This window comes from Myotis yumanensis, unplaced genomic scaffold (genome assembly GCF_028538775.1).
Source record: "Myotis yumanensis isolate MYYU_CA2020_CCGP unplaced genomic scaffold, mMyoYum1.0.hap1 SCAF_16, whole genome shotgun sequence".
NCBI lineage: Eukaryota > Metazoa > Chordata > Mammalia > Chiroptera > Vespertilionidae > Myotis > Myotis yumanensis.
In genome coordinates, this window is record NW_027223767.1 from 8,216,558 (window position 1) to 8,236,655 (window position 20,098).

At 46.4% G+C, this 20,098-nt stretch overlaps 1 protein-coding gene across 4 annotated transcripts in view; it reads right to left on the bottom strand.

Moving 5' to 3' along the window:
• The window catches only part of ARHGAP44 (Rho GTPase activating protein 44), a 186,076-nt gene that overhangs the window by 49,197 nt on the left and 116,781 nt on the right, over nt 1-20,098 (bottom strand). For all 4 annotated transcript variants that reach the window (XM_070394907.1, XM_070394905.1, XM_070394904.1 and 1 more), the window contains exons 7-8: nt 10,654-10,771; nt 1,034-1,102 (exon numbers count right to left, since the gene is read on the bottom strand). In XM_070394907.1, coding sequence (XP_070251008.1) covers nt 1,034-1,102; nt 10,654-10,771 — 187 coding nt within the window. The remainder of the gene's footprint in view (nt 1-1,033; nt 1,103-10,653; nt 10,772-20,098) is intronic.

The following is a 20,098-nucleotide window of genomic DNA, read 5'->3' on the forward strand; positions in this document are numbered from 1 at the left end:
ATTTTTAAAAAATCAGAATATTGAAATAAATGTCATACAAATGACAATTAGGCAGCCTAATAATGCTTGCAATGTCAACATTTCATTAGTTTTAACAACCCTGAAGTTGAATATTACCTTCACCAACAAAAGCAATGGAGTATACTTGAAAGTACATTACTCCTTCAAAATAACTTTCTAGGTTGGAAGGAACGCATATCTGCTTTTTCAGGGTAGAGGACACACCTCTGGACTTCTGTCCACTGATGGAAGTGCTGGAAAATGGCCGATAGCCCACAGCCATTCGCACACTTAGCGAAGCACCCTCAACCTCTTAGGATGTCCCCCTACCCCACCCCCGTTCCTTCTCTTTATCTTCCTTATCATCCCATCACTTCCTTATTTTTAATTTATACTTTTGCTCAACTCAGATACTGTTTCTCTCTCTCTTTAAACCTGCTTTCCTCAACTAGAAGAAGGCAAAGAGGTCACACCAATCATCGTTTACCTACCTGTCATCATCCTGGCAAAAATCCAGGTTAAACCCAATCTGTGCTGGGGGCGGGGTTATCATCTTCCCAGGTCCTTGTTTATGATACACCAGGGTTTTCAGCCTTGGCCCTACTTCCGTCCGGAAAATTCTTTGTGTACGGGCTGTTCTGTGCATTGCAGGATGCTTAGCAACATCCCGACCTCTACCCACTAGAAGCCAATAGCACTTCCCCTAAAGGTGGCAGCTAAAAATGTCCCCAGTCATTGCCAAATGTCTCCTGGAGGAGGCAGCAAAACCACCCCGGCCTGGGAACCACTGCCATAGGCCTCTGAGTTGCAATGACCTTCATGAATGAGGTTGCTTTTTTAGGGTTTTCTAGGGGGGGATCCATACAAGAAGAAAGAGAAGGCAGGGTTTTTTCACAGGTAGAACAGTCAAATCACACTCTTTTTAGTCACATGCTCAGCCACGGGGCCTCAGTCCCACGCCCACACTCCTTCCTGTCTGCACCAGGACTCTTACAAACAGACTGTAAGCTGTCTCACCTTCATGGACCCTTACCGTTTGGAAGTAGTTTGCATAGTCAATTTCTTTGGCCACAAAACTGTACATGTCAGCTGACAGCTGGTCCTGTGGAGGTAAAATGCACAACCAAGGTGAAATGATTGAGTGGCTAATGCATGGGTCCAGACCTCAGAGAAGAACAAGCTTTAACATCGTTCAATCTCATTTTTTCTTTTTTTAATATTAAAAAAAATCTTTATTTTTGCAAGTATTATGTATGTCCCTTATTCCCCCAATGACTCCTTCTAGCTCACCCCCAATCCCCTCCCCAGACCCTCACCACTCTATTGTCTGTGTCCATAGTTTATATATATATGCATACAAGTTCTTTGGTTGATCTCTTCCCACCCCCTCTCATCCCTGCCTTCCCTCTGAGGTTCAATCTCATCTTATATAGTATCCTATATAATAAAAGGCTAATATGCAAATTGTCCCCTCGACCAGGAGTTCCACCAGGGGGCGGGCCAGCCAATCAACTGCCTGCGGCCCCTCACCCCGGCCAGCCCGGCCCAATTAGCCCTATCGGGGCAGGCCGGCCGGACCCCACCCAAGCATGATTTCGTGCCCGGGCCTCTAGTTTTCAATAAAACCTGACATGTCACAAACTCTGCCCTGGACATTTCCATGCTGCCTGACCTCGGCCCAGGGAATGGCAAGTGTGAACAGAACACCTGTGCCAGGGGTTCCCAAAGGATTTCAACACGGGGTCCTTGTTGGGAGTTAGGAAAGCTGGTGTGGGGATGATGTGCAAGTTACTCCCACTCCTCTGCAGCTTACACCACCTCTGGGAAGCAGCCGCTGAGTACAAACTGTGCTCGTCCTCTCTTCCTTCTCTCATTTCGTCTCTGATTATTTTACTGCTTTGCTGTCCTTCATTCTCAATACTGATTGGTTGATAAGCAGCATATGAGAAAGAGACAGCAGCACATCAACTGCAAAGAAGTTGGATAAGACAGGTGGGCAGGGGAAGGATTGCTGATTCAGAACATATCAGAACCTTGACTCAGCTGACACACATGCAAATCCAGTGCTAACTGTCCTGCGCGATCCAATGCTCCACACGATGGGGCAATGGCCCGACGCTGTGTCTGACTTGCAATGTGTTCTCCTCAGAGAACCATTTTCAGTTCCGCAGAAACATCACAGGAGGGACAAGCAAGCACACCCGAGCAGGACGGAGTCTCGCCACTAATCACGTCTCTGAGCACCTTTGCGCAAGTCACATGATCTCTCAAGCTCTTCCCTGTTGGGTTGCCTCAGGTAGGAGATCTTGAGAAGAAATACTAAGTGGAGGAGAGAAGAGTCTAGAACGTTCCCTTGGAGGTGAACGTGAGACCAGCACAAGAAGCTGACCCAGACACTGAGTGAGTTAAAGCCGGCAGCTCCACGCTGCAGGGAGAGCCTGTTTCACGGAACCTCCTGTTCTATCCCAACCCCCCCTCCCGCCCCCCACCTGCCAGTTAAGCCCATTCCTAGTGAGACGGCTAGGATATGTGGAGCCATCTGTGTCCTTTCCCGGTCTCCTGTGTCCTTTTCCAGGCAAGCATTGCGGGCACGTCCTCAGAGGGCTCTTGTCCACGAGACACAGGACCAAGGCACCGAGCTAAAGGGGAAGTGTGTTCTCTGAGCTTGGAGCACAGAGGCGGCCAAGCTGTCCTGGGCCAGTTTCAGACCAGGAAGAAAGGGAACCAATGAGTTAACATGCACTAGAAACCATCTAGGTGGCAGGCACGTCACATGGGATTCTCCTGCCACATGGAATGCTCATCTCTCTTAGGTACGTGCGGGATTTCCAGATTCAGAGGAGCAGCTACCAAGAGTTCAAGGATCTTATCTGCCTGTCCTCGTTGGTCTCAAACGTGCTTCTGACAGTAGGGGCTCAATACTATTTGCTGTGAGAACAAATGAAGAAACGGAGGCTCAGCAAGGGAAGCTTTCCCGAAGAACACATGCGCCCTAAGACCCCCCTCAGCTCCCTTTCGCCAGAGCATCTCTATAGCAAATGCCTTCGTAGGGCTGCCCAGCTGCCAAAGGGTCAGGAGAAAGCAGTTTTGTGGGGAATCAGGCTCCCCACGCTGGCAGGTCCAGCAGACACCCATCCCCAGCCTGGCAGGCATGAGGGAGCTATGCCAAGTGAGGGAAAAACAAGGGCTGGGTGATGCACGGCTCTGCAGACAGAGGAAGAGACCCTAGGAAGGACCAAGGCCAGGGCAACTGCATCTTCACCAGAGAGTTTAGAGAAGTAGACCACCAGCGTGTTCCCTCGGAGACAGACAGGAGTTCCGAAGGCACAGTCAGACGACGGCCTTATTAAGTGAGCAACGTGGCCTCCCAATGAGCCACTCCGCAGAAAGACAGTGACACTGCAAATAGTTTCCATGCACCTAAACCATCAGTGAATTTTCTATAATGAAAACAACTTCCATCAATAATCACCAGATTTAAATGTGTTTAAAAATCATGTTTGCTGATTTTTGCATTAATCGACACTTGGAAAAATACCAAGTCATTAACCCTGTCCACCTGTAACCCCAACAGCAGAGATAATGGCCATAAGCTGTGATGTGCTTAGTCAGCATTTATGTTAATTGGCGCATGTTTGTATGATCACTTGGCTTACAAAAAAGGGGCCAGGATGCTTTGTAGCTCATTTACTCCTAGATAAGCATGTTTTATACTTACTAAATGGATGGACTAGGTTTCTATTATTGGATATCGTGTTTTTAGTTTTTCCCATTATAATGACATGTGAATAAGTATTTGTTTATACAGATTTGCATCCATTTGTTGATTATTTCCTTAGGATAAATTCTGCAGTTAAAATTAATTTTGATTATATAATTCCTTATAGTTAAATTTAAAAATATTAGAAAGATGACAACGAGTTGGGACATTAGAGCTTTTGATATAGTATATTGTCAACCATCAGAAAAAACATTTTTTACTGTAAGAATTAATCCATAAATATTTGTTTTTACAGTAATTGCTTAATTCTGTTTAAACACAATCAAATTTATAGATAAAATTTAAATATGTTCCTAATTTGTAGTTTGCTTTTTTAAGAGGTTAACTTTCTTCTAAATGTATTACCTATTTGTGTCAATTCCTTGTTGACATTAAGTGCCCATTTTTCTGTAGGAGACTTTATTTATAAGATTTGTGAGAATACTTTAGATGGATGAGACCAAGGGCTTAATCAAATGCTGCTAATGTTCTCCCCAACTTTCCATTTATCTTTTGACACTATTTGCAACTTTTTTCGGTCCTATACTTTTTAAATGGCTCTCCCATGTGGTAGTGTCTATTACATTTTTCTCTCTATGAGTTCCTCCTTTGCTAATTTGCTTAGGGCACCTCAACCAACAGTATAAATATCCATATATATGTTCAGTGGAGAATATAACATTTACATCTTTAATACATTGGAACTTACTTTAGTGCTTATATCAGATACAGAATCTTTTAAACAGCTAACCAAAGGTCTCAATACTGTCCACAAACAGAACAGACTGTCCCCATGAATTTTAAATGTCACAGATAAACCTTCTCACTCACTTAGATTTTCTTCTGACTAGGATGTCTCCCCTCTCCCCCACACCCCCTTTCTACATGTTTTTTAAAAATAGTACCTACATGTTAATTATGTAACTTCACAATACATTGTAAGAGACAGAAATTCAAAGCTCCAATAATTCTCCCACATTAACTTTAGAAACCCTTTATTACCCTTCGAAGCATTTATTACATTTATATCAACTTACACAGTTCTGGGGGAATTAAAATTTTGATAACATTGACTTTTCTCATCTAGGAACATCTCTCAATTTTATAGACTTTGATTTGCTCAGTCCTATTTTATAATTATCCTACATTCATGATATTATTGTAGGATTTTGAATATTCCTGTTGTTAACACAATCCTTAAGATATTTATATACTTCTCTCTTAAATACTTTTCCTTGGCAGAGTGTATAACCTTGATCTTTATAACTGACTTCTGGTTTCCAGTCTGGCTCGCAAGATCAGAAGTCACCACCAGCAACGTGTAAAACGCTGAACAAACTGAAAAATCAACAGCTTTTCTGCTCCATCAGAGAAGTGAGGTCACATGGCAAGCCACTGCCCCCAAAGTGGAGAAAGCAGGTGAGTAAGAGAATCACACACTTGAGCAGAACCAGAACGGTCTGACCATCGCTGAGGCCCCCTGTGCACATGTCTGATGGTTAAACTCTGGGGACACCCAGTCACTGCGGTGAGACTCACAACACAGAGTCCTCACAGTGAACATCAGAGAAACCCCCTCCGGCTTTCAACAAGGGGGAGGGGAAAGGAACGGCTTTGAGCACGTGAGCATTATATTCCTCTTAGCAAGGCCTACCCTCAGGAGAAAGTCTTTCATCTGAGCCCAACCTAGGTTTTTTGTTTTTTGTGAATCCTCACCTGAGGATCTTTTTCCATTGATTTTTTAGAGAGCGTGGAAGGGAAGGGGAGAGAAACATCGATGTGAGAGAGAGACATTGATGGGTTGCCTCCTGCAACTGAAGTACATACCCTTACCAGAATCGAACCCATGACCCTTCAGTCCGCGGGCCGATACTCTATCCACTGAGCCAAACCCACCGAGAAACCAGCGAGGGCCCTACAGGGGGGTTATCAGAGCCTGACCTGGGGGAAGGGAAATACTCAGTTCTATCAGGGTCTAGCCTTCAGACACTGGGAAGGAGAAATACCCAATCCCTAGCCAGCCTGTCCCTCCTAAATCTAAAACAAAAACTAACAAACCACAGAATCTGAAACAACAACAACCGAGAAGCACTGGTGAAGTTCACAGCCCGGAGCACAGGCCTCCCTCAGAGACAGACCTACTCCTAGGACAGCAGGGCCCTCCCCTCCCCCCACCCTCCCCGCCCCGTCACTCAAGGCCCAGTTACCACAGTTCCCTTTACCCACTCCGCCACACCCACCTTTTTCATACTAAACTGCAAAAACGCAGATTGAAGAAATGAAACAAGCATCACAGCCTGGGTTGGATATGGCAAAAACGTCGGCATTATCAGGCTAGGAACATGTTTTTAAACTATGATTAATATGCTAAGGATTTTAATGGAAAAGGTCGACAACATGCAAGAACATATGGATGGATGCTATACATTAAAAAAGAAAAAGAAAAGAAATGCTGTCACATAAGTAAACCAAGCCTTTGATGGGCTTGTCTGCAAATTGGATATGACTGAGGATAGGACCTCAGAGCTAGAGGATATGACTTCAAAACTGAAAAGCAGAGAAAGAAGGCAGGAACAAAGGGAACAGAATAACTGAGAACTGTGGGGCAACTTCCGAATGTGTAACATATGCTTGGTTGAAATACTAGAAGGAAGAGAAGAAAGAAAGGAACAGAAGCAACATTTGAAGAAATAACGAGTGAGAATTTCCCCAAGTGGATGTCAGATCCAGGAAGCTCAGGTCCAGGAAGCTCAGAGAACACCAAACAGGATAAATGCCCGCCCCCCAAAAAAAGGTGCATATAGGCATATCATATTCAGAAAAAAATATTAAAAAAATATTTTTGAAAGAACCACAGAGGAGAAACATATTACCCACAGAGGGGCAAAGATAAGAATTACATCTGACTTCTCCTCAGAAACCATATAAGCAAGAAGAGAGAGAAGTGGAATACTTAAAGTGTTAAGATAAAAAAACAAACAAGAATCCCCAGCAACCTTGAATTTTGCACCCTGTCAAATTAGTCTTCAAAAGTAAAGAACTAAAGACTTTCTCAGACAAATGGAAATTGAGAGAATTTGTTGCCAGAAGACCTGCCTTGCAAGAAATGTTAAAAAAAATTTCTTCAGTGGAAGGAAAATTATATTGGTCAGAAACATAGCTCTACATAAAGAAAGGAAGAGAATCAGAGAAGGAATATGTAAAGATAAAATAAACTTATTCTTAATGGACCTAACAGATACGTTTGTTCAAAATAATAGCAACAATGCATGAATGTATGTGTGTGTAAACATACATACATATCTATGCTATGTATGCTTATGTATAAGTGAAATGGACGGAATTAGAAATAGTTTGTTACTAAAAGGTACCTGCATTACATGTGAGGCAGAAAAGTGTTACTCAAAAGTGGACTTGGATTAGTTGTAAATGTATATTGCAAACTCCAGGGCAACCACTAAAAAGGTAAGAAAAGAAAAAGAAATGTAATTGATAGGCTAAAAAAGGAGAAAAAAATGGAACCACAAAAAAATGTTCAATTAAAACTTCAAAAGGCAGGAAAAAAAAGGTAGAGGACCAAAATAGTAGCAAAGTACAAAGGCAACACTAGAAAAGTAACAAATATGACAGATATCAATCCAATTATATCAATGATCTCCTAGATATCAATGGACTGAATAAATACACCAATGGAAAGACAGAAATGGTCACAATAGATTAAAAAGAGACCAAGTATGTTGTCTATAAGAAACTCAGGTTAAATATAAAGATACATATCACCATCTATATATTAAGTATCAATATATAAATTAAAAGTAAAGGGATAGAGAAAGATACACCATGCTAACACTAATCAGAAGAAGCGGGCTTAGCTATATTCATTTCCCACAGAGCAGAATTCAGAGCAAGGAAAGTATCAGGATAAAGAGGAATCATGCATAATGACAAAGGGCTGATTCTACAAGAAAACATAACAACCCTTAATGATGTACCTAACCACAGAGCATCAAACTATGTAATGCAAAAATGATACAACTGCAAGAGGAAATAGGAGTCCATTCTTATAGTTGGATTTATCACCCTTATATAAGAAATAGACACGCTGGAAGGCATGAAATTAGTGTGGACATGGTTGAACTTAACAGCATAATCAATCGAGCAGGTATAATTGATATCTATAGACTACTCCATCCAACAGCAGCAGCACACACATTCTTTTCAAGCTCACAGGGAACATTCACCAAGACAGACCACATTCTGGGCTATAAAATACACCTTACCAAGTTTAAAAAAATAGAAATCATATAATACCTGCTCTCTGACCACAATGAAATGAAATGAGAAGTCCATATGGAAAGCTAGCAGGGAAAATCCCAAAGTGATACTGGGATTTTAATTGCAAATTAAAATAACAATGAGATAGCACTATTAGAATCGCTGAACTTCAAAACACTGACACCACCACCTGTTGTCAAGGATGTGGAACAAAGCAACTCTCATTTGTTACTGGACTACGAAATGGTAGGACCACTTTGGGACTCAGTTTGGAAGTTTCTTACAAAATGAAAGATACTCTTACCACAAGATCCAGAAATTAGGCTTCTTGGTTTTTACCCCAAATTAATTGCAAATGTACAAATACCTGCACACAGATGTTCACAGCAGCTTTATTTGTAATTGCCAAAACCTGTAGGCAACCAAGATCTCCTTTAGTAGGTAAGAAGATAAATAAACTGTGGTATATACAGAAAATGGAATATTATTCAGCACTAAAAAGCAATGCGCAATTAAACCATGAAAAGACATGGAGACATTAAGTGAAAGACCTTAAGTGGAGAGACAGGAAGTGAAAGAAGCCAGCCTGAGAAGGCCCCTGACCACAATTCAGCTACACGACATTCTGGAAAACGCAAACCAGTGGAGACCGTGAGCAGACCAGTGCTTGCCAGGGTCGGGGAGAGGGTGGGGTGATCAGGCACAGAGGACTTGTAGGGCAGGGAACCTGTTCTGTGTGACACCACAGTGGTGAATGCATGTCACCGTATGTCTGCCAAAACCCCTGAAGTACTGGACTTACTTCACTTGGTTGTACAGTACTGCAGGCTGAGATCATTAATTCTTTTTTTTTAAATATTTTTATTGATTTCAGAGAGGGGAGAGGGAGAGAGAGACAGAAACATCAATGATGAGAGAGAGAGTCATTGATCAGCTGCCTTCCCCATCCCCTACTGGGGATTGAGCCTGCAACCCGGGCATGTGCCCTGACAGGAATTGAACTATGACCTCCTGGTTCATAGGTTGATGCTCAATCACTGAGCCACATGGGCTGGGCGAGATCATTAATTCTTTAAACATTTTTCAATGTTTCTAATTCCAGAGAGAAGTTCCACCTGACTCTGAGCGTCACCTGAAGGCAAGGTCAAAGTCAGCTGCACGGTATGATCATAAAGGAGAAGCTGGTGAACAAGCTAACAGATTAGACCAGCGGTTCTCCACCTGTGGGTCGCGACCCCTTTGGCGGTCGAACGACCCTTTCACAGGGGTGGTCTAAGACCATCCTGCATATCAGATATTTACATTACAATTCATAACAGTGACAACATTACAGTTATGAAGTAGCAACAAAAATAATTTTATTTTTGGGTCACAACATGAGGAACTGTATTTAAAGGGCCAGAAGGTTGAGAACCACTGGACTAGACGGAGCTGCACAGAACAGGGGCATCTGCATGCAGAGGGGCTACTTTCCCCTAAAAGTAGTTCCCAGCACAGTTCCAGAAGCATGAGCTTTATCCCCAAACTAACAGATCTGTACATTTGCAGATGTCCATGCACAGAGAATGGCACTGCTAATGGCATTGCACAAATGGTACTGCTGTCAGTCCTATGAAATGTCTGTGGGGGAAGCAGCCGGGACACATCTGACCACGTGTGATGAAGGTCTCCCCCGCCCCTGAGTGCGGAGGTGGGCTTCTCAGGAGGCATTCCTCTCAGCTGGGAACTTTTCACCTCCGGGACTACCTCCTGGGCGAGGTAGGGAAGTGTCTCCCAGCAGCGAGGGATTGATAAAGTGACTGGGAAATATTAAAAGGCACCCGAGGTAATTTACCAACAGTGAGCTAAGGCTCATGTGTCGTCTAAATCAGGGGTGGGGCCCAACCGTCATGGCTCAGTGGTTGAGTGTCAACCCTATGAACCAGGAGATCATGGTTCAATTCCCAGTCAGGACACATGCCCAGGTTGCAGGCTCTATCCCCAGTGGGGGGGCATGCAGGAGGCAGCCGATCAGTGATTCTCTCTCATCATTGATGTTTCTATCTCTCTCTCCTGCCCCCTTCCTCTCTGAAATCAATAAAAATATATTTAAAAATAAGTAAGTAAATAAATAAATATTCTAACATCTGTATATTTGGATATTTGTAACATCATTCGTGGGCCATACAAAATTATCAACTTAGCCTACTATATTTGGTCAAACATTTAATTAACTCCCCCCTACTGCCTTGGCAGGGCCAGACCAAATGATTTTACAGGCCCTTGGGTTGAACGTTCCCCACCCCTGGAGATGATCAACTGTGCTATGCAGCCTAGAAACTATGAATTGGGATGCACGACTCACAAAAGCTTCAAGCAGACACCACAGTCATTTTCTCTTTGCCTACCAGGCAGGAACACCAATGATCAGCCCTGCTGCCCACCTGTCTATGTCACCCTCAGCGCCCCAGCTCTCAGGATTCATGCCCGGCTCTTTGCAGATGCTGGCCGGCAAGCTGGGGTCAGTTAGTTGAAGCTGAGGCTCACCCTTAGGATTTTAACAGAACTCCCGTGAACAAAAAGGGACTCCCTTAGGGCTTCCCCGTCTGTCTCAGTAGAGAGGAACAAAGAGGGGGTACCCTGCAAATCTCCACTCTGTTGGCAGCCTCCTCCATTTCTTCCCTGAGGGCATCAGCTTTGGCACCCGCAGGCTGCAAGCTGCTGGACAACCCTGAAGACTTGGAAGTCTGCTGCCACCTGATGGAAAACAGGAGAGAAAGAGGAGAGGTGTGAGACACGTAGCCCTGGGGACGCTGGGAAGGAGGAGAAAACAGCTGGTTGCAAACCCTACTCAGGGAACGCCACGCGGAGGGGCAGCTGGCCCTGGGACAGGGCAAGCATGCCCAGTGAGCCACCATCGTCCCTGCTGTCTTCTGGCACTCCGGCCGAATGACGTCACCATCATGTTCTCTGAAGCACATCCCCAGCCTGTCCTGTGGCATTCGCGTTTGGAAACACCCCCTTACCTAGTCACGTAGGCCAGGTGAGAGGGTACGTGGGTGAGAGTAAAAACAAGCCTGAAGGCAAAAATCTCCCCTGGTCAAACCCGGGGCCCTTATGACTTTGATTAAACTTAGTTTTAGATCCCAGCTCTACAAACCACCCCCCCTCCTCTCTCTCTCCCCACTTCTCCCAGGTCCAACACATCAGGGCACCCCTAGCCCTCAGTGTCTTGTGCTTTTGCCCTATTTCATCTGGGGCCTGCACACCATCGGGAGCCGGGCTTTTGCTCACGGCTCCCCGCTCTCCCGGGTGGGCCACTCATAGCAAAGCAGCCGGTCCTTCTCTGCTGCAGCGCTCGGGGTTTGGAGTGAGGCTCTGCCAGGGTCGGGCGGCCCTCCTTCTGTTCTACACCGCTGGTAGGCACACACAACGCTCCTGGCAACAAGCAGCTACCTCATGTATACTTTCCTGAGCACTTATCTCTGTGCAGAGAACACTGGCCGCCTGAGGAAACTCCTGTGGGGAAGCACAGATACTTCTGGTTGCTATGTCACTGTCAGCGAATTAGCAGAAGCAGGCCCTGAAGGAGACTGCAATTACAGACAGTGGTAGCCACGGTGGGGAACACAGTGGGCTCCTCGTCTATTCAGTCTATAAACTCAGAGGCTCCTAGAGTAAGAAAAATAAGTCAAGTGGGCCATTATCTTAAAAAGTAGTCCGCTCGATCCTTTGTTTTCTACTTGTAACAGGGAAACGAGATGCCTAACCACTTCTCAGTTCTAAGAGAAACAACGGTGTAATCAGGATGAGAAGGGCCCAGTCTCAGGAAGCCGGGAGGACCACTGGGGAGAGGGGGCCCAGACAGGGAGGTGAGGGGTGTGGCACTGTCTAGAGTAGCGGTCGCCAACTTTTCGGACCTCACGGGCCACCAGTGGTCCGCGGACCACTGGCTGGCGACCCCTGGTCTAGAGGCAGCTGCTCTCCACGGGCTGAGGAAGCCCAGGCATTGATTAGAGAAGCTGGAAACTGTCAAGAAAGGCCCCTGATGCAATGCGGCAACCGACGAAGAGGCTTCCTTTCCACACTGTGCTGGCCGACAGTGTGCAGACGGAGCCACGGAGCTCACGGGCCATGCGCAGAAGAAAGGCGTCACCCTCACTCAGAGCCGAGTCTGATCACTGGGTGTTTTCTCTACAGGACTTTCCCGTTCTCTTTTGTTACATGCAGGGCAAAGAGAAGAGTGCAAGACCACGATACAGGAAAGGGAAACAAACTTATCTTTGCTATCAGCAAAACGTAGCAAAATAAAGGGTGATTTGTCACTTAGAAAACGCACTCACAGGGAAAATTACTTTAAAAGGCTTTGGGTCATCAGCTGGTTAGAAACACTAAGGACAGACACACATGTCCTGGGAGAGCTTCCGCATGAAGGGAAGAATCGAGGGCACATTAGGAAAGAAACCCCTTCCCCAAAGATGTTTACAAATCTAACGCAACAGATAAGGACTAGTAAAGATTCCTGGGCAATTCTTTCTTGTAATGGTTTGTCCTACAAACATGTTATATTCAATTAATACCTCCCAGGTTTAACATTTTACTCTTTAAAAAAATGTTTTTATTGACTTTTAGAGGGAGAGGAAGGGAGAGGAATAGAGAAACATTGATTGGCTGCCTCCTGCACGCCCCCTACTGGGTGTCGGACCCACAAGCCAGGCATATGCCCTGACCAGGAATTGAACCAGTAACCATGTGATGCCTGGGTTGATGCTTAACCACCGAGTCACACTGTGTGGGCAAATCATTTTATTTTATTTTATTTTTTTGTGAATCCTCACCCAAGGATATTTTCCATTGATTTTTAGGAAGAGTGGAAGAGAGAGGGACAGAGAAAGAAACACTGATGTGAGAGAAACACGTCGATTGCTTACCTCCTGCACGAGCCCTGACCAGGGCCTGGGCTGGGGAAGAGTCTGCAACCAAGGTATGTGCCCTTGACCAGAATTGAACCCGGGACCCTTTGGTCCGGAGGCGGAAGCTCTAGCCACTGAGCAAAACTGGCTAGGGCTGGGAAAATCATTTTAAAGCAAGTATTAAAATGTTGTGGTGGTTTCTATTTTTTTGTCAAATAAAATATGAGAGGCCATGACTATGACTTAAATCTCAGGTAAATGTGCCTCCATGACAGCGTGTGAGCAAGCCCCACCTGCCGCCTGACGCATGCTACCTAGGGGAAACAGGTAAAGTGGCCACAAACACTAACCTGATTTTTATGGCTTTACAGATTTGGATTCAATTGTTTAAAAAACCCAAATTATTCCCTGACTGGTTTGGCTCAGTGAATAGAGTGTCGGCCTGTGGACTGAAGGGTCCTGGGTTCGATTCCGGTCAGGGGCGTGTGCCTTGGTTGCAGGCACATCCCCAGTAGGGGGTGTGCAGGAGGCAGCTGATCAATGTTTCTCTCTCATCGATGTTTCTAACTCTCTATCTTTCTCCCTTCCTCTCTGTAAAAAATCAATAAAATATATTTTAAAAAAACAATTTATATTTAATATACATATATTAAAATGAAGACATTTTCCCAAGTTATCTTTTTCTTTTCTTCCTTATTCCCCTCCACTTCCCCCTAAATTCTGTCCTACAGTTAATATCCTGGTAGGTTCCCCTCCCTTACCAAGGAATTTTATGTGCAATACATAAGTAAACTATTTTGATGGTATATTATTATAAGGTATTAGGAGATGCCCCCATGGGGTCCCTTTGTGGACAGAGAATAAAATATCAAGGGAAGCTTGGAAAACGTCTGTAGGTGGTAATCTGCTGGGTAAAGTGACATTGATCGTGAAGCTCAAGGGTCAGCTGTTCTACAAATAAATGCAAGGCCTGTCCTACTGCTGGGAGGGGAAACAGGGATTCCTGTCCAAGGAGGGCTGGGGCTTCACAAGGTGAGAGCAGAACCTCCCTTCTCCCCACCGAGGCAGCGGCTAGGGGGGCACCCTCCCCGGGAAGGAGGCCATGGCTGTGCAGCTGGGGCAGCACCCTCCCCGGGAAGGAGGCCATGGCTGTGCAAGGCAAGGCTGGGTGGCACCCTCCCCGGGAAGGAGGCCATCGCTATGCGGCTGGGGCAGCACCCTCCCCGGGAAGGAGGCCATGGCTGTGCAGCTGGGGCAGCACCCTCCCCGGGAAGGAGGCCATGGCTGTGCGGCTGGGGCAGCACCCTCCCTGGGAAGGAGGCCATGGCTGTGCGGCTGGGGCGGCACCCTCCCCGGGAAGGAGGCCATCGCTGTGCGGTTGGGGCGGCACCCTCCCTGGGAAGGAGGCCATGGCTGTGCGGCTGGGGCAGCACCCTCCCTGGGAAGGAGGCCATGGCTGTGCGGCTGGGGCAGCACCCTCCCTGGGAAGGAGGCCATCACTGTGCAGCTGGGGCGGCACCCTCCCTGGGAAGGAGGCCATCGCTGTGCAGCTGGGGCAGCACCCTCCCAAGGAAGGAGGCCATGGCTGTGCAAGGCAAGGCTGGGCAGCACCCTCCCCGGGAAGGAGGCCATGGCTGTGCGGCTGGGGCAGCACCCTCCCCGGGAAGGAGGCCATGGCTGTGCAGCTGGGGCAGCACCCTCCCCGGAAAGGAGGCCATGGCTGTGCGGCTAGGGGGACACCTTCCCCGGGAAGGAGGCCATCACTGTGCGGCTGGGGCAGCACCCTCCCTGGGAAGGAGGCCATGGCTGTGCGGCTGGGGCTGCACTCTCTCCTGGAAAGGCAGCCATGGCTGTGCGACCGGATGAGGAAGACAGACAAGCCTTCAGGAGGCCAGAGGAGGGCAAACAGCCAGAAGTAAGGGATGTAGTTTCAAGGGCCAGGAGAAGGGAGAAGGGGCACATGCAAGAGCTCAGGGCAACAAGAGGCCAGAGAGGGGTTTTGGGAAGCAGACGGGAAAGCTTCCTTAGCGGGACACTAACTCTCATCTGTCCAGACGCCGTCCCCCGGCACCTCCACTGCTCTCAGGCGGGGCCAGGTGCTGCCAGTGTGCACGGCTCCAGCAAGGGGCCTGAGGGAGGGAGCGGGAGGCAGGCCATGTCGTGTCCATCCTTGGCCGACTGTCAGGCCAGGGAGCAGTGAGTACCAACACCCAGATGGGAAGCCCCTCCCAAGCACGTTCTCCTATGGGAACCTGAGCCCTAGGGACACCCAGGGCCACGAGGACAATGGACTAGAAAGAGATGCCTGCCTGTGGGAGCACAGGTGGGGACGAGGAGCTGCTCGGAGGGCAGGGACCCTGCTGCAGCGCCGGGGGCACTGACACCGCCCAGCCGAGGCCCACTCAGGTCACCCCCTTCATTCCCTGAGCGGCCGGGAGTCTCCCCAAGTCTCCTGTTTCACTTCATCAGTTCACTCGCTTCCAAAGAAGGTGCTCAGTCTGCTCGGGCTGCCATAAAAAATGCCACGGACTGGGGCTTACACAGCACACGTGCTTCTCCCACAGTCCGGAGGCTGAAAGTACAAGGCCAGGTCCCAGCAGGCCTGGGTGCCGGCGAAGGCTCTGTTCCGGGCGGCAGGAGTCTGCCTCCAAACCGTCTCCACACAGCTTTCGTGCGAGCGCATGCAGAGGGAGGAAGAGAGGTCTCTGTCTCTTCTCTCTCTCTCCCTTTCTTTTTCTATTTCTTTTGTCACCCAAGGATATCTTTCCATTGATTTTTAGAGAGAGTGGAAGGGGAAGAGGGAGAGAGAGAAACACTGATGTGAGAGAGACACATCAATTGGTTGCCTCCACCTCCCCGACCAGGGCCGGGGATAGAGCCCACAACCGAGATAGGTGCCCTTGACCAGAACTGAACCCATGACCCTTCAGTCCGCAGGCCAATGCTCTATCCATGGAGCCAAACAGGCTAGGGCTCTTCTTTTTCTTATAAGGCCATCAACCCTCATGGATTAGCGCCATATCCTTATGCCCTGATTTAATCTTAATTATTTCCTGATGGCCCTATCTCCAAATATAGTCACACTGGCAGTTAGGGTTCAACATATGAATTTTTTGGGGGGGAAAGGACACAATTCATTCCAAAGCAGGACCCAGAGGCAGCTGTTCAGCAGAAACATAAAGTGTCCTGCACCCAGAGGGTTCCCCTTGAGACACATCTCCCTCAAAAAGCGAGGCAGACTTTGGGGAAAATTAGGGCTCCTTCTTTAACCATTGCCAAGCCAAACCTATAGCAGAAAAGATGTTCGTGTATCATTCACATTCATTCTATTTCAACTCACATTTTTAAAAAATCCTCACCCAAGGAGAGAGAGAAAGAGAGAGAGAAAGAGAGAGAGAAAAAGAGATCGCCTACCTTCTGCATGCACCCTGACTGGGCCACAACCTAGGTATGTGTCCTGACTGGGAATCGAACCTGCGACCTTTCGCTGTACAGGACGATGAGCCTACCAACTGAGCCACACCAGCCAGAGCCAATCCACATTTTTAATTCAGCTAAGCTTCCTTGAGTTTACCTCCATCCTTCCATCTACCATCTTCATTCACCTCCTAAGCTTCAGTGCCACTGAAGATGTTAAGGTTTATATAATTGGCTTATGTCGCAGAGAAGCAGATTGACTTGAACAGTGACAAATGCACACACTGGATGTAGAACTAATTAAACACTGAGTAACTGTTGGATTTGGCAGTATCCACCAGAGTCACGGCAGATTTCAAAGATCCAGTCGCAGGACTACTGATGAAGAGGCGCTGCTCACAGTCAGAAAGATCCCGCCTGTCGAAAAAGGCGATGTCTGCACCTGGATGCTCTGTCCTGTCAGGATGCTGTAATCCATGACACACAGAACAGGACAAAAGAAAGACTTGGCAACCAGAGGAGGATGTCACAAGAAATAGAAGTGACCACGTGCCGACTGGCTAAACCGGGAAGTAGTGAGGGTGGAGGTGGGGCAGTGAGAACCCAATTATCCCAGAGGAGTGGTGGGGAGCCTGCTATTCAACAGCATGGCGCTGGGCGCTGATCTTATGCTCACTGCTGCATCTCAGGATGCAGTCCCATGTTGCCTCGGGGCTGGGGTAGGTGGAAGGGCAGGAAGGTGGGCGAGCTGGCCTCTCTGTGTGGCTTTCAGCAAGGTCCTACAGGCCACATGAACTCAGGTTCGAGATGAAAGAGGGAAGAGAGAGGTCACTTTGCCAAGAGAGCCCCTCTCATTCTGAAGCCTGGAACCTAAACTGACAACCGAGACCTAGGGTTGCATCTCCCACCGTGGGCACTAAAGCAGAAACCTGAAGGGAAGGTAACTTGGCTTTTGAGGGGCCGGCCGTACTGCCAAAAACCTCCCTCCAGAGAAAACTGCAACCCCCAAACTCACAACCACACAAGCGGGCTGTGAAGAACCACCAACAGGACCAAGGACTGGGGCTTCTATGAGCATCATCTAAAAGAACGTTTGGGGTCTGAAACAAAAATAATTGCAGGTCTGAACTGAAGTTTATAAACACAGAAATTTGGAGAGGGACGGTAGAGATTTCCTTACCAAATGGATATACAAGAGAGGATGAACTGAAACTACGAAAAGGTTGTCACATCATGGATTTGAGTCCCCAATGACTTTTCTCTAAGGTCCCAGAATCTACCATTCAGCACAGCACATGGCCTAGACTGACCGTGGCTGTCACCCAGGAGACACCCTATCTCAGAGGACAGGACAGAAGAGGGAGGAGGCGGTGGCAATGAGAGGCTCTGATGCTGGACACTAGCCTTCTGACCAGAGCTCTGTGCTGGAACTTGGGTTTTCCTTATCCTGGCAAAGCCCAGACGTCAGGGCTAACCACCTGGTCCTCCCAGGAGCACGGTGGCCACGATCCTCCAGACAGTGGGACAGTCGGCATCTCTTCAATCATCTGATGTGCCTCCCAAAGTATGGGACTTGAGCACTGTCCCATATGAAGTTATGGGACAGGGGTGATGGGAGGCAATCTTAGGTGGCACAGGACGCCGCGGTGAGTCACACCAAATCAATTCTGCGCATGCAGGCTGCTCTGACTCCTCCACACGCACTAGGGAGAGACCTCAGATCTGGGTCAGAACAACTGTAGCAACTTTCCCACTCCTCCCCGGCCCTCACAACAAAGGAGAGCTTCTGGGTCACAGCCTCCCAGAGGCAGCGGGATCTGAAATGTAACAACACCGGCTTTGCTTTCATCCCGTTCACTTTTGTTTACCGGGTATTGGCAGCAAAGGGCACTGCTTTTCAACCTACCACAGTGCTACAAGATTCCTTTGTTAGATAGATTCATTTGGAAAAAGTGGATCAATTTTTAAAAAACATGTAAGCACAGATGGCAAAAATCATTCAGGTGGACTGAAGTCTGGGAAACATTAGAGAAACCTTGGTATTTCTGCTGACCGAACCTACTTCATTTCTGCTCTGGGGGACTGCCTATACTTTTCACTGGTACAGATGCCAAATTCCAAAATCCCACCTGGTGACAGTAGCAGCTTCCTTTCACGGAGCACTTTTATAAAGTCCTGTGACCTCAAAACAACCTCCCCAGGTGAACCCACAAATGTTGTTACTACCTGTCGACAGGTGTGCAGGCTGGCTACTCAGGGCATTTAAGTGACCTGACCAAGGTCATAGGTCTAGAAGGTAGGTGACCTTGATCTTGGTACTTCATTTCTGGCTCCTGGTTTGTGACTCCGTCCTACATCTCTCAGCCCAAGTATATTGTTTTTGTTTCTTTTTCTCAAGAAAATTAAAAGAAGATGCGGAGACTATTAAAACTGACCTGCCACAGACCTAAGGTAGGGCCAAATAGTTAATTCCATATTAATTAACTAGTAGCCCGATGCATGAAATTTGTGCACATTAAAAGGGGATTACTTAGCAGAAATATTTTAATATTGCTATTTGCCCTTTCTCTATAATAGAAGTGTGAGAGATGAAAAGAAATTAGTAAAATGTATATGAAAATAATATATAAATTTATTAATAAGTAAACAGTAACAAAAGGATATAACAGCAACAGAGGCATGATATAAAAATAACAAAAACATGATATGAAAACAACAGTGATACAAACAATGATTGATAAAGTGATTCAACTTATTCTAATATCTCCCTGTACACCACATTAAGAGTGAAAACACTTTCAGAGTGCTTGACTAATTTCCCTTGTGATGAAGTATTTAGAACTTTAACTTTAACGTCACATGCTCTTCAAACTCGAGAGAAAGCAGCATATAACTGGCCATGTGCGAAAACGGGTTCAGGTAGGAATATGCATACTCTGTCTAGAGTTTGTCCTTGTGCTTTATTAATAATTATCGCAAATGCTGGCATCACGGGAAACTACTGTCAAATTAATTTAAATGGGAGGCCAGTGTCAGACGGGGACAAATCAATTCTTGGAATCAAAACAACCTCTCCCTCTGCAGATCCTGTTAATACTTCAGCTTCGATAATGTTAGGTTGCAATCTTTTGATAATAAATCTGGTACCATTACAAAGACCCCATTTACTATTAAGATTTCTCAATAGCATGATGATTGCACCACTTTTAATTTTAATTTATGACACAGCATTCCCAAAGGAGTAATACTATTAAGAAATTCGATGGAAAAATTTTCCTTTTCAGCATCATCTATTGAACGAATGGAATCATCACTCAAATATGTGTGAAAATCTCCATCGAGTATATCCAAAATATCTTCATTTAATTTTTGAACGTGCTCATTTTTTTGGACAAAGAATTGCATGTTTAGAAATATTTTTAATATTATCTATAGATATACTATTTCCAAAGGTAGCTTCAATAATAGATCCATTACAAATCATTTCACAGGGGATTTCAATAATATTCATTCCTAAATGAAAACTGCTATCAAGTTTGCCATCTCCAAGTTTTACTAACTATTCACTATAAGCAGAATCCTCTGATCTCATATTTGTTTTAAGAGACAACTTTCTGAAACATCCCCAAACATTACAGTACTTTAAACTCGTTTGTACTATGGCCAATCCCATAGCATGTGGGACAATACTGAGACATTGTCGAAAATCCCCTCCAAGAAGGAGAACTTTCCCACCAAATACAACCTTCAAATT